The sequence below is a fragment of the Sprattus sprattus genome, assembly GCF_963457725.1.
Source record: "Sprattus sprattus genome assembly, chromosome: 6".
Classification (NCBI taxonomy): Eukaryota; Metazoa; Chordata; class Actinopteri; order Clupeiformes; family Clupeidae; genus Sprattus; species Sprattus sprattus.
The window spans coordinates 13867181-13882534 of record NC_137925.1 but is presented as its reverse complement, the minus strand read 5'-3'; the positions used below and the strand labels follow the sequence as shown (position 1 = coordinate 13882534).

Here is a 15354-nt window from a genome sequence, read left to right as displayed (position 1 = left end):
TGTTTTTGTGTGTGTGTGTGTGTGTGTGTGTGTGTGTGTGTGTGTGTGTGTGTGTGTGTGTGTGTGTGTGTGTGTGTGTGTGTGTGTGTGTGTGTGTGAGTGTGTGTGTGTGTGCGTGTGTGTGTGTTTGTGTGAAGCGGTATTTTACCATTTGACAGTGGCTCCCTCCTCAGACACCTCGCACAAAAACTCCACCCTTTCCCCCTTCATCACCATCTGATCCTCCAGGTTTTGCGTAATCATCACAGGTGGCTCTGAGAAAGACAGACATAGGGAGAGAGAGAGAGAGAGAGAGTTAAGGGGGTCAAGGGAGTGAGAAAGACCAAAGAGAGGGAGAGAGAGAAAGACAGAAAGGGGGGAGGAGGAAGATGTTTCAGAAAACTAGAGAGTGAAAACACCATGAATAGAGTAGGCGGCTTTTGAAGGGATCTGCCCCTGATCAGATTCAGCTAAATGTTGTGAGTGTGAATATATAAACTCTCCGATTTGCGTCATATCTGTTTTTCACAGTAGCTTTGCAGAACAAACACCTTGACAAAGACCCTCATAGACTTAGACAGTGCTGAAGAAATTATTAGTTTCGTGTGGTTCCTCACCTCCCTGATTCTCCCTAAATGACCAGCATCTCATGTTTCATGTGTAAAATATGTGTGCATGTGTAAAATATGTGAAATATCTGTATGTCTTTAAACAGTGTTTATGTTTTTAAACAGATACCTTTGACAAAGAGCTCAGTTGCCGTCTTCTCCTCTCCTACCACACACGTGTACGTAGCGTCGTCGGCCAAGGAGCAGTTATTGATGGTCAGGTAACGCATGTTTCCCACACTTTCAAAGATATACCTGTGGGATACACACACACACACACACACACACACACACACACACACACACACACACACACACACACACACACACACACACACACACACACACACACACACACACATACACAAACAAACACACACACATACAAACGCTTGCAGTTGTTATTCTGCTCACCAGATGGGGATAGAACCTAACTTTGAGGGCTCTGTATGCCCGAGGTGTGGCAAAACAAATGCACAGTTTAAAATATATTCTCTCTATTAACTATCAACATAAGAACAAGTCTGCTGTTTATCAACTCAATGGACGTTATGAAATTCCAAAACTTCACCACTTATCCACAAACTGAGCACCATCAAATCATCAGCCAGAGCATAATATTTTGACTTTTTCAACAAAACTTGTTTTTTCCCCCCCTTCATCCCTGCTGTCTCTCTTCAGACCAAAGGATGTACTCTCCAACTGGAGCTGCATTTAAATGTGTCCCTCATGCCCTTGGAATGCTTCATCCTTGGGTTTGGATGTCATGGCAACAGCAGAATGGAAGGGTTATGACGTCAGACAGACGTAAATAGAGTCAGATTGAGGCAGACAGACATACCGTTGGTCTGCCGTTCATGAAATATTCAAAGTATTTACAAGCCTAACAATAAAGTCCAACACCGTAGATGACTTTCAGATCACTAGCCACTCAAGATAAAAAAAAAGAAAGAAAAGAAATCAACCTCAAGCCAAGATGTGTCAAAATGAGGGCATGAGAATTCCATTCCAGTGCTTTGACTACTAACACATCCTGGTCACCATTTTGAGTATTCTAGCCAGACCCTCCCATCCCGCTCCCTCCCTCTCTTCCTCTCTCTCTCTCTTCCTCTCTCTCTCCCTCCCTCGCTCCCTCTTTCTCTCACTAGCAGAAGGATGGAGTACTCAAAGTGAATAGTGATGAGAGAGAGCGATGGCTAGGTTACTAATAGCACACTCTAGCCACTCCGGTGAAGGGATGTCGCCAAATGTCAATCTGCCCCTTAATGGAAAACCAAGCTCGTATTTTTATCACCCCTGATATGATCCCTAGAACTGGGGGCCACTAACACCCCCTCCTTCCTCGCTACTCTTTCATGTCATCACGCTCTCTCCCACACGCCACTGTCTGAGGAGTGGAGTCTACAGAGGGCAGACCCACAGACTCTCTTAGCCCCTCTTATCTGCCCTGGGTGAGAGCCATGGGGCTGGGTCTGCCTCCACTCCCTCTGTCTCTCCCTCTGCACACACACGCACGCACGCACGCACGCACGCACGCACGCACGCATGCACACACACACACACACACACACACACACAGAAGGGCCCAAGAGCCACTCACTTGCTAGGGTTGACCGGAGGCGTCCGTCACAGGGGTCCACAGCCACACAAAGGAGTCATCAGGCACCACAAGAGACACATGCAGACAGGTCACATGATCATTAGAGCTACTCTTACAACAGGAAAGAGTGGCTAACGTGTGATATAACACATATTTGTGGGAAACAGAGAGAGACAATAAACATAGAAATGAATGTGAATAGTATTGAAAATCTCTGTTTTGTTAGCGTCATTTACCAATTCCTGAATTGACCTGTAAAATATTCACAAAGCTTAACACCTATTCATTTTGTGTCTTTACAAAAATGTAATAGACCCCAAAATAGACACTAAGACACTCATTTTAATCTAACGACTAAAGACATAATTCTAAAGATAACTCAACCAACAGAGTTCTGTCAGGTTCATGTTCTGAGGCGTTCAAGAGGTTGTAGAGGATTAAAGACAGGTCCGCTATCGTTTTCTGAACATATGGACCAAATACATCTTCCCCCCAAAGCTACCTCCCAGTTGCCTTGATCTCCTGCCCGTTCTTCAGCCATTTGACGTCAGCGTTGGCGTCAGCAACCTCTATGGCCAGTTTGATCTTGCGTCCTTTCTCCACTTGATAGGCAGGGTCCAGATTCTTCAGGAAGGCTGTTGGTTCAGCACACACACACACACACACACATACACACACACACACACACGCACACACCGCATTAGCAAAGTTCTATACACACACACAAGATGTTAGATCAGTAGAGCCGACGCACACAAGCACACGCACACGCACACGCACACGCACACGCACACGCACTCGCACACACACACACACACACACACGCACACAGACACACACACACACACACACACACACACACACAGATACAGAGAGAGAGACATAGACATAGATGTTGGATCACTGGGGCTGACTCTCAGAGACATATCAGTGTGGACGCTGTAAGAGGAGTCCCATTGAACCCTGGGAGTGACCGTCACTCTCCTTCTCCTCTGGCATCTACACTTCCTAGAGGTCTACACCCTCTCCTTCTCTCTACCTCATCTCTCTATCTATCTCTTTGTCTGTCTCCCCCCTCTTTTTCTCCCTATCCTCCTACACACACACACACACACACACACACACACACACACACACACACACACACACACACACACACACACACACACACACACACACACACACACACACACACACACACACACACACACACACACAAACACACATATACACATTCTCACGCACATACGCAGACATACACACACACACACACACACACACACACACACACACACACACACACACACACACACACACACAACACACATATACACATTCTCACACACATACGCAGACATACACACACACACACACACACACACACACACACACACACACATACACACACACACACACACACACACACACACACACACACACACACACACTGACCAGCGCTCTTCTTCTCCTGAGGCTTCTTCATCTTCTTCAGGCGCTTCAGCATGCCGCGCAGGTCGGTGATGCCGTGCTCAAAGGCGATCTTCTCGTAGTCCGTGGGTGGGGCCTTCTGCAGGATATCCCACACGTCCACCTCCGCGTCGTCCCTCTTTTTCACTGCCCTGGCACAGGTGAAGCACATGCAGGAGTCACCAACAGCTCAACCACACACGTGCATTAAGCCCAGTTTCTCACAGATAGGCCCTCTTATTCCTACACGGGAAGGCAGCATCAAGAAGCTCTGCCTTACTTCAATGACATTTTCGTTCACATGTTTTCCATACATCACATATACATAGTAAACATTCCCCATAATGTGTAGTTTCCATACGTCTCTCATGACAGCCGTCACTGGGCAACGGAAACATCTTAACGTTATATTTGAAAACAGGAATGACTTTACAGGATATTTGAAATCAGGACACATAAAAGGGAAACATTAAAGGAATGAAAGGTTGAACAGCTTCACTGGATATTTGACACATTTACAGCTACAAGCGACAGGAGAGGAGTTTTTAAACCACACACCACACACCACACGCCACACACCACACACAGACACACCATACACACACACACCACACACACACACAACACACACCACACACACACACACACACACACACACACACACACCACACACCACACACATCAGGGGGTTGTGAGGACAAGATGCAGGACTCTTACCGCGGCGAAGCTTTTAAAGAACTGCTACTCTCATTCAGATACAGAAGCCACAAGCAGGGCAAGACAGGCCGCAAAGCATTAATACACACCTTCAGAGAAATGCAAACACATACGCATACGCATACGCACACACACACACACACACACACACACACACACACACACATACAGTATAGACACTCACATACACAGTGCACACACACAGGCACAAACTCACACACACAAGTCTAACAGAGCATATTAGACCATCAGGTTTAAGTTGTACTGCATAACAGTAATTTAGCTTGAGAGCAGAGGCTTTAATGACAAAAATAAACCATTTTCAAAAACATCATCATTAGCTAATATCAGTCAGCCGGTGCTTAAGCCTACGCAAGTCAAATGTCATCTTAATGAATTTAAGTGGTACAGGTGACCTGAATTTCAAAAAGTGTGAAAATGAATATGCGTGTTCAGGTGGGGGTGGGCATTCTGGGCAAACAGGAGGTGGGGGTTCGCTGTGCTCAACTACTTTGGGAAGGATCGAAAAGAAGATGAATACGACAGAGAGAAAAACACAATGGTGAGCCGGTGGCAGTGATGTATGAGTCACCACAGGCAGGTGAGTGACCTTTTCTAATGAGGACTTTCTGTTCTGTCCGCAGTCAGGCCAGTGTGGACACAAACATGAGCGATGAGACAAAGAACACTCTTGGAACAAAAAAAAAGGGTAGAAGAACCTTGGGATGTTCCTGTGTGGAACACTTTCAAGCGAGGTTCTTTACGGAACCTTTTGTTAAGCTTCTTCTCCCTCATCAGATTTCTCCTAGTTTTCGCTGTCAAATTTTTTTTTTTTCAAGGATACAAAACAAAATAACCTTTTCCCACCAGCACTTGTGTGGAAACTTTTAAGAACTCAGAAACACCACGCTCACGATCACCACCAAAGCATCATATCAAAATACATCAGGGGGGATACAATCTATAGTTCCTGCTCACGTTCCCAGACAGCACATGTCTACACAGACTGTCTGCAGGGCTTTTGTAAAACTGCTGACTGAGTGAGTGAGCGAGTTTGTCCTCTGCTGTCTGGTGGTGCTAAAAGCTGCAAGCAGATGGGACAGTCAGTTGCTTATGACGTGTTCAGAGCCACAGTGGATTCTCATGAGAGGGGAAGTGGTCCATTATTTTCCCTTTTTCTGTCCGTTTGACACATTTCAAAGCCATGTTTTCACCATCATGAAAGCAGTTTGGAGAGCATTTAGCTGAATGTGTAACTGTGTTTTTGTATTAGTCCGTCTTAAAACCTTTTGCTCAATTCCATTCTTATGTAATGTCTCTTGTAGACTAGTAGCTTTGGAGGTAAATGAGTATGACAGAAATAAAAGGCTTCTAGTTTGGAATGTCCGCCTACAGAAACTTAACAGGTGGTTATTGAAACTCAAGTTCAGTGGTTCTAATTGTTCACTGAACATCAACCAATCTGAACCCGAACCATAACCCTTTCCTTAACCATAGATTGTAGTTCACAGAGTTTCAACAGATAGTTTGTCTATAACCTGAGCATCTGTAGATGTGAGCGTCTGTAGCCAACCATCCAATAAAAACAAATAAAGTGTGACCGTCCCGTTTGTAATGCTTTAACAAACAGAGAAAGCTTCCTGTGTGGCCATGGGGAAATGGACTTGGAACAGATGGAACAGATAGGCGAGCTGTTAGTGGAATCTGACAAAAAAAGTGTATGGCAGTAGAATCGCAGGCTGCACCTTTAACAACAAAGTCCTCAATGTTACTCATACAATTAACAACCGTTGTGATCAAAATAGTCTTAATCTGATAACCCAGCTGATGTAACACAGGGTTACTGCATGCAAGGGATCAGCCCCAATCAACAGCCGACTCTGGAACAGATGTGGCCCAGATCCAGCCAATATTCAGCCGTGATGTGGCCCTCATATGGCCCTGATGTGGCTCTGATCTGGCTCTGATATGTTCGTGATCTGGTTCTAATCCGGCCCTGATATGGCCTTGATGTGGCTCTGATATGGCCCTGATCTGGCCCTGATCTGGCTCTGATCTTTTCCTTAATTTCCCTCGGGATTAATAAAGTATCTATCTATCTATCTATCTATCTATCTATCTGATCTGGCCCTGATGTGGTCTTGATGTGGTCTTGATTCGCCCTTGATGTAGCCCTGATGTGGTTCTGATCCGCCACTGATCTGGCCCACATCCATTCCAGCGTCTGCTATGTGTGCCTCAGGCCATCATACAGTCAGTCCTGTGTGAGTCTGCAGCCTGAAGTAAACTACTTACTCTCTATGACGTCCAAAGCAATCCATGGAGGAGGCATTTCAGAAATAAAAAGGTCTGTCAGATTCATTTTTATGAAAAGTTTCACTCCATACTTCCGATGAATAATCGGTCAATATGGAAACTTTTTCATACAGCATGTTGTTTGCTTGTATTTAATTCTTAAATGTAACCTATACTGTAACCTAAATGTAACCTATACTGTACACACCAGTACACATCATTCAATTAAATACAAGGAAATGAACATGAACACTGACAGGTCAACACAAACAACACAAAATGGAAAGTTGGGACACAATCAGTTGTATGATATATTTAATTATTTTATTTGTACCATATACATGTAATATACCTGTATATCTATGTTGATACGTATGCGTATGCAACATACAATTAAATATGTATATGTTTAATTGCAGTTCTGTTTAAACATATACTGGATACTGTGTATGTTTCATATGATGTTGGTTTTATGCAATATGTAATAATACTTATATATTTGTATAAATATATGTATGCTTGTTGATGTGAGTGTTTAACTGTATGATAGTTTATGTATATAATGACATAAGGCGAGCCTAACCTCTTCTTGAGTAGCTGGGTGAAGTCCAGCTCTCCCGCATCGTCTGCTCCATCAATGCTACTGTAAGGGGGACACAGCAGACAGCACACACATCGTCAACACACCCACAGTACAGAAAACATAAACACACACACACTCACTGTTAACACACTCACAGTACAGAAAACATAAACACACACACACACGCTCTTACAGTGGAGAAAACATAAACACAATCACACAATCACTGTCAACACACTCACAGTACAGAAAACATAAACACACACGCAAACAGACACACTCTCAACACACTCACAGTGCAGAAAACATAAACACACACACACACACACACACACACACACACACACACACACACACACACACACACACACACACACACACACACACACACACACACACACACACACACACACACACACACACACACACACACACACGCACACACACACACACACACACACACACACACACACACACACACACACACACACACTGCCAACACAATCACAGTACAGAAAACATAAACACCCACACAGACACACACACATACACATACTCACTGTCAACACACTCACAGTACAGAAAACATAAACACACACACACACACACACACACACACACACACACTGTCAACACACTCACAGCGCAGAAAACATAAACACACACACACACGAACACACACACACACACACACACACACACACAATCACTGTCAACACACTCACAGTGCGGAAAACACAAACACACACACACTCACTCTACATGGTATCAGTCAATAAGCAGATTGATATATTTGCTCGTTGTCATCCACCATATACAATTCCAGGACAATATACAATCCACTGATATACTTTTACCTCAGAAACCATTCTGACATTGATGAACCCTGCCTATAGCTTAACACAGCTGCAGGGCACAGTCATTCTGTGAGGTTCAACCAGATCTTACTGAAAAGGCATTGCTAAAGAAATATATACTGTAATATTGTAGGAGGGAAGCTGTTTCTATGTAGTTATAACCTGAATCAAGAGGTTACTGAATGTTACTGAATGCTCATACATGAGCACACAGAGTAAAACAAATGATCTGTGTTATAGTTAGACACTTTCGAGTAACAGCGTCTCCTTTTGCAGAGGTACATACACAACTAAGACTATTGTGTTTCCATAATAAAGATTGGTGTCTTTCCAGAAAATCATATGATGTATTTTAAAAATGGTAATCAGCTAGCTCAACATGCCCCTCTGGCTACGCCCATTTAGTGCTCATTATCCCCTGTGTGTTGATCTGATCATTGGTCTTATTAAAGTCATCTCTCTCACCCGTTGGATGGACCTGTTTCCCTTGCTTATGTCAACACCGCTGTTTTGCTGTTCGTTGCAAAGTCTCCATTTACTCTGTGTGGTTTTTGGAAAAGGCCTTGGAGCCCTGAACCTTTGTGTTTGACACTCCCAAAAAAGGTGTGTTGTTATATGAAAATAACACACTCAGCCAAGTAACAGAACTCTGCTAGTTAAGTCACTGAGGAATGGTGTCTGCTGAGTGTAAGAGACTTATAATGCCCTCCTCTGAAGCGTTTACACGGGTAATGTTTATAGGCTGGCATTAACACCATGCTGCAAGAAGGTCACTCTATGGCACTCACCTATCAATCACAGTCTGCAAGTACCAAGGCACATACTAACACTGTGACAAAGTCTCTTTTGAAATCTACACCAAGGCCAAGTGCAGACGAAAGGCGGGGGGGGTGGGGGGGTCTGTACTGGTGGTGGTCAGGACTTTCTTTGGGCATATGAAAAATAGTTCTCCATGGCTGTAGTCATGCGTGTCCATACCCTCTTAGGCCCATGGTATGAAGACAAATGTGTTTGAGTTATAGTGCACCTCCAGCATCCATGAATGTGTTTGTAGAACAAATGTTCTGTGCACAGGGAGGTTAGTCACATACATGGGGTCTGTCTGGAGGTCCCGCAGTAGCGGGGTTGAGAAACACTGTCTGAATACATGACCAGTGGGCCCGAGAGCTCGGACTAAAGCTCACACTGCCAGGACTGTGTTTGTGCAGCCAGCTTCACTGGTTCTGTCAAAGGAACAGGCAACTCTCAGAGAAAGGGCCTGAGTTTCAACAGCAGAGAGAGACAGCTATATATACACACAGCCTTATGTGATTGTAATCTGTAATTGTAATAGTAATTTATAATAGTAATTGTCATTGTAGTTATAACCTAGATAGGAGATGATTCTGAAACATATCTGGCCCTGATGTGGTGTGGTTTCTGAAGGTGCAACAACTGCAATCTGAAAAATAATATTTCCTGAAATAGCTTCGGGATAGTTGTGCGTCAGACTGAAGACTTTCATTCTCTCTGTTAATGTCTCTGATTAATTTTTTTTTTTTTTTTTTTTAAGCCCTTGAAACTCAGACCCAGTCTCTCAGTGCCATGGCCTCCTGCAGGACGACAGTGAAGAGGAACATAGTCACATGTACTCTGAGGTCGTCTGGTACTGCTAACCCAGAGGAGGAGAGGAAGAGAAAGAAAGAAAGAAAGAAAGAATTATGGAAGGTAGACAGGACGAGAGAGAGGAAGTGAGACGGAATGCATGAACATATGAATGAATGGATGGATGAATGAGTGGATGAATGAATGAATGGATGGATTGGCGGATGGATGGATTGAGGGATGCACGTATGAATGAAAAGTTGTAGACATGAAAAGAGAGGATGGAAAAGAGAAAGAGTAAGGAAAGAGAGATAAGTGGGATGAGAGGGAAGGAAGGATGTAAGACTGAAGAGATGGATCAGCAGTGACCCATAGACCTCTGGATGTGTAAAATGCTCCCTGAAGGTGCAGCAAACTGCCTCTGTACCTTCCAGCGCCGGCCTTCTTTTTTCCACCGCCACTTGCATCCCTAATACAGTTTCACAAGGTCCACAACATTACAATTCATTATGGACACACACAGAAGGACTTTAAGCAATCTCTGTGTCCTTGTAATAATGGCTGGAAATGATCTCATCCTGTCAGTCTCTCCCTCTCTCTCTCTCTCTCTCTCTCTCTCTCTCTCTCTCTCTCTCTCTCTCTATCTATCTCTCACTCTCTCTGTCTCTCTCTCTCCCTCTCTCTGTCTTTATCTCACTCTCTGTATCTCTCTCACTGTCTCTCGCGGTCTCTTACTCTACTCCCCTGTCTTACTGAATTAGAAACTGTTCTTGCTGTCCCTCTGTCTCTGTCTCTATCTCACTCTCTCTGTCTCTCTCTCTCCCCCTCTCTCTGTCTTTATCTCACTCTCTGTATCTCTCTCACTGTCTCTCGCGGTCTCTTACTCTACTCCCCTGTCGTACTGAATTAGAAACTGTTCTTGCTGTCCCTCTGTCTCTGTCTCTATTTCTCTTTCTCTCCCTCTCCCTCTCCCTCTCCCTCTCTATCTCTCTCCCATTCTCTCCTTCTCTCTCTCTCTCCCTTATTCTCTCTTTCCATCTCTTTCTGTCCCTCTCTCTCTCTCTCAATCACATCTTTCACACTCTGACTCTCTTCCCCAGTGTACAGAAGAAGCAGAGCACTGTAGCTGCTGTAAACGAAAGACATCATGGACAACAGTGAAAAGTGATGATCAGCTCTGAAAAACCATTGCATGAAGTGACAGCTCTTCATGACAACAAAACACAATACGGTTTCAATGTGTGCATTTCACTGCTAAGGTAAGGATTTAAACTCACGTGCGTCTGAAGGCGGCGCGGATGTCAAAGTCCTCCGCTGCACGAGCCTCTGCAGATGAAAACAGATAAAACCTCATCAGGCACAGGGTGACGGAAACACACGGGATCGTAATCACGACGTAACTGACACAGGAAAACTGCTGTTGCCAAAACTGATTTCAGTGAATTGAAAGCCAAATAGGCGTTGTGTTTTCATCACAAGGATGACACATTTAATGCCTTCCATGTAATGTGCTTTACACGTGAATCACAAGACATCTATTGATATAGTAAAGAGCAATGGCTACTTGGTGTTTTCCTGATTCATCAATGGACATGTAGAAGGCAACCTCACCATGTACAGTCAGATCAAAGTTGCAGCTGTCAAACTTGTCCCTTGACGACACTTCACACCTGTAGCCTCCAGCGAAGTTGGGTTTGGCTTCGATGACATGCATCTCAAAGGTGAACATCTGCAGGAGCAGCAAACGGGCATGAGGTGAGGTAAGGGGGGCACACGTGGGCCCCACGTAGGCACACACACACACACACACACACCCATAAACACACACACTAGGGGAATCTGGCCTTGCAGCGGATCTCATCCAAATTAACCAAATCGATTTTGTTGCTGTACATTACACAATGTCCCCATAGATCATCCATTTCAGTACCAAAATCATGTTAATGCTGCTAACACACACACCTTTGTGTTGCGGTCATATATCTCCTTCAGCTGCAGGTGTTTGCCAGACTTGCTGGCTAGATCCATCCATTTCCCTTTGAACCACTTGACTGTGGGCTTCTTCAACAGGGAGGTTGCGTTCACCTTGGCCACAATGATGATGTTCTCACCTGGACAGGTAACGAGAAAAAGGACAGATTGTCTCCTACAGATCCTGTATCATTTTTGAAAAGGTTTCTTCCATGTTATGGCAGGGATGCTAAGCTAACTTCTTAGAATGCCAATTTTAGTTTTGATATTGTCCCACAGTAAACTCATTTTTATCTCTTTACCATGTGCAAGTAAATGAGAGGAGATTGAACACTATAGTGTACTACACGATTACGTTTTCTATTGACGTCGACAAACATACCTTGAAAAATAACAATGTCTTATTCCACCTGTTCTGTCTTAGTTCACACACACTAGTGGGAGACTCCTGCAGCTTTTACATGCACTTTGCATTATTCCTAATTTCACTGACCAAAAGAGTGAGAGATGTTGAGCAACTACTGTTGCTAGGTGGTGGGGAGACATGTTGAATACTCATCTCATCACCATCATTTTGAACACTCTCTCTCTCTCTCTTGTTGCATTGGTGTTTGCTCATGTTCAAGACACTGTTCTTCACCAGCGTTTACAGTGCCACCTGTGTGACCCATGACCCCACATTATTTCTGACGGGCCTGGTTGTGACTCACCCACAGTGACGTCCCCACTCTGAGGCTTCTCTGTAAACAGCCCAGTGAGGTCCTGTCGAGTGTCCACAGACATGCGCCCTGAGGCAGACGGAGACAGGTAGAGAGAGACAGACAGACAGACAGACAGACAGAGAGACACAGCCAGGCAGAGTTAAATTAGTATAGGAGTTGGTCAAGTGATTTTACCATACACTTCTTTCCATTAACTATATCTAGCGGCATTGACACTACTGCTTAGTGAGCCTAATCACCTGTTGAAAGTGTTAGCTTGTGATTTTTTATATCTGGCTGTAGTGTGTTAACTCCTAACTTTTCCAGCCTTCCCCAGCAGTGACTCACGATCAGTGTTGGGATCTGGGCCATGGCCGTTGGTCTCTGGGGCAGGGGCAGCTGGGGCAGGTTCAGGGGCAGCTGGGTCGGATTCAGGGGCAGCTGGCTCTGGAGGTGCCCCATCAGCTGGGGCATCTGCCAGGGGAGGGGCAGCATCAGCAGGAGCTGGGTCTGGGTCTGGAGCAGGAGTAGCCTCCTCCTTCACCGCTGAACAACAGGTGTAATGTTTCAGTGAAAAAAACTGAATATTATAGTCACTATGCATAGTTCCTGAAGAATTCAGAGTTAGAATGTTCTGATTAGAACACAGACTTATAATGTCTCAGTGCTCCAGTTCCATTCGAAACCCAGAATCATAACGTTCCAGTCAGAATTCAAATTTGGAATGTTCTCATCAGAACCGTTTCAGTAAGAGCTCATGTCACATCAGGATAGCTCACAGGGTCAAGTGAGAAGGACTTTACTGTGTTTGATCAGATATTTCAAGTCAAGTTTCAGATTTCAGGTGTTCTGGGAAAGCAAAGCACAGATTTGACAGATTTGAAGCCACCAAACAACACTAGCCAGAGAAAATTTCAAGAAACAAACATCAAACATTTTTCAGACATTAAACACACAGTTTTCTACTGTTTTTTTTCATGAGCTGAGTGCAGTGTGGTGCACCAAATGTCCTAACGTGGTAAAAAGTGAAGAGATAGCAAACACCAAGCAGATATATGTTAGAGTGCCCAAGGTTCCACGTTATTTAAGACTATACCAAACTTCTGTACATCTTTGAGTCCTCTTCCCGTTCCCCACTGGTGAGCCTGTTGTGTTCAAGGCCCATTTAATTTCAGCATGAGCTTGCTGTTAGTTTGGATGCTAGCCTTGTACCTCACACTCCCAAATCTCCCAAATCCTTATAAATCCTTTAATGGCCCTCCTGGCGCAGGTTAGTGAAGACACCTGCTATAATAAGAATCGAGCACCAATGTCCTACCTCAGCCTAGTGTCTGTCTGCCAGCCTGTCTGCCTGCCTGCCAGCCTGTCTGTCTGTCTGTCTGACTGCCTGCTTGCGCTAATGCTTTATCTCCTGCCATGGCCCAAGAGAGAATGCCTGCCCTTGTTTACACAGATATATCACGTTGCCATGCCGACAGGTTTTATCTGTTGTCACCCGTCACTCGCAGGTCTGAACCTCTCCCATGGCTTCCCACCAGGAAACGTCATTCATCGTGGTGGAGTGAAGGTCACCAGGGTCAGGAGCGACTGGCTCCCGTCAGTGGTCCAGAGTCATTCTCCGGCACTAACAGACTCTGACAGCCATCTTATCTGTAGACCCTCACACAACTCATTAACATATTTCTACAATTACATGAGTATGCTATCTGACCGGTGAGAAGAACCAGCAAGGACAGGATGGTGCTCTGTGATTGGTTAAAAAGGGTGATGACAGAAGAAGTGAAGTCGCGTCAGATTGTGGTGAACTGTGGTTTGTTAAACATTCCAAAAGCGGAACTGTCATCACACCCAGGGAAGTGGAAACGTTCTGAAGTGACGTTATTGGCCAGAATATCGGTCAGCATTCCTCAGAGGGACACAACTGCAGGTTTAGAGGAGAGTGAGGTTAGGGCTACTGTCTCAAACCCTAACCCACCTTCTGGCTCTTTTAGCTTTAGCTCAAATTTAACCTTCGACCCTCCAGCGATCACGCAGTATCCTGCTGCATCTTCTTTGGCAACACCCTTTATGGTCAGGGAGTGCTTGCCACTGTCCGCCTTGATGTCGTACTTGTCACTGTTGGCGAGGTCTTTGGCGTCCCTCTGCCAGCGTACTTTGGCATCGGGCTTCTCGGCCTCGGCCTCGAACACCACAGTGGCGCCAACCTCGGCTGTCTGAGTCTTTGGTTTCTTGGCGAAGGCAGACACTGAGAGGAACAGAGGGAGTCAGCACGTGCAACGAGTGCTGTCAGGGTTAGTTAGGAAGCCTCAGACGATGCTAAGACAGGGTGAGGTCATAGTTCAGCTGCTCAGGTCAACAGTCCACAACCCCAGTGGTGTTTGTTTAGAAAAATAACAACAAAAATGATGACACAATCATTCACAATCTTAACATTAAAACAGTCTTCACCGTAACATTGTAGATCACTCATAAGTCATGCCATATGGTATTCATTACATCACTGTTATACACTATGTTATAATATGTTCATTATTGTTATGAAAACTAGAAAATGTACAAACCTTAATGTGTGAATCTTAATGTCACAGACTGGATTGGAAATATATAACTGTAAAAAAAACTTTAAAAGGAATGTCAGAGTTCCCTAAATGTAATTCTTTATGCACTTACATGTAAAAGTCCATATCTTTTGATAGAGAGAATAGTATGATTTAGTATTACCAACATTTACCAAAAATGTCAACCCTAAAATTGATTTTTGGTAGCTTGTCCTTGTTAGAACCTCTGTTCAAGGTTTTGATCTATTAAAAGGGAGTTTTTCCTTGCCACAGTCACCAAAGCGCTTGCTTAAGGGGGTTTCTAGGGAGTTTCAATTGTTATTGGTGCTTTATCTGAATAAATCAAATTGAATTGAAGTTTTTGATAACTCTATTCCCAATACCTGTTAGTACTTAGACTCATAACTATCTCTACTCCTAATCACTACAAGCAC

At 44.4% G+C, this 15354-nt stretch overlaps 1 protein-coding gene across 1 annotated transcript in view; it reads right to left on the bottom strand.

The window, feature by feature from the left end:
- Window positions 1–15354, bottom strand: part of mybpc3 (myosin binding protein C3) — a gene marked incomplete at its 5' end in the record, with an annotated part of 49492 nt that overhangs the window by 29075 nt on the left and 5063 nt on the right. Inside the window, 13 exons of the mRNA XM_080840450.1 lie at window positions 149–254; window positions 718–842; window positions 2690–2822; window positions 3640–3806; window positions 4372–4398; window positions 7250–7309; window positions 10118–10159; window positions 10968–11016; window positions 11302–11419; window positions 11653–11801; window positions 12372–12449; window positions 12711–12908; window positions 14338–14607. Coding sequence (XP_080696576.1) covers window positions 149–254; window positions 718–842; window positions 2690–2822; window positions 3640–3806; window positions 4372–4398; window positions 7250–7309; window positions 10118–10159; window positions 10968–11016; window positions 11302–11419; window positions 11653–11801; window positions 12372–12449; window positions 12711–12908; window positions 14338–14607 — 1522 coding nt within the window. The remainder of the gene's footprint in view (window positions 1–148; window positions 255–717; window positions 843–2689; window positions 2823–3639; window positions 3807–4371; window positions 4399–7249; window positions 7310–10117; window positions 10160–10967; window positions 11017–11301; window positions 11420–11652; window positions 11802–12371; window positions 12450–12710; window positions 12909–14337; window positions 14608–15354) is intronic.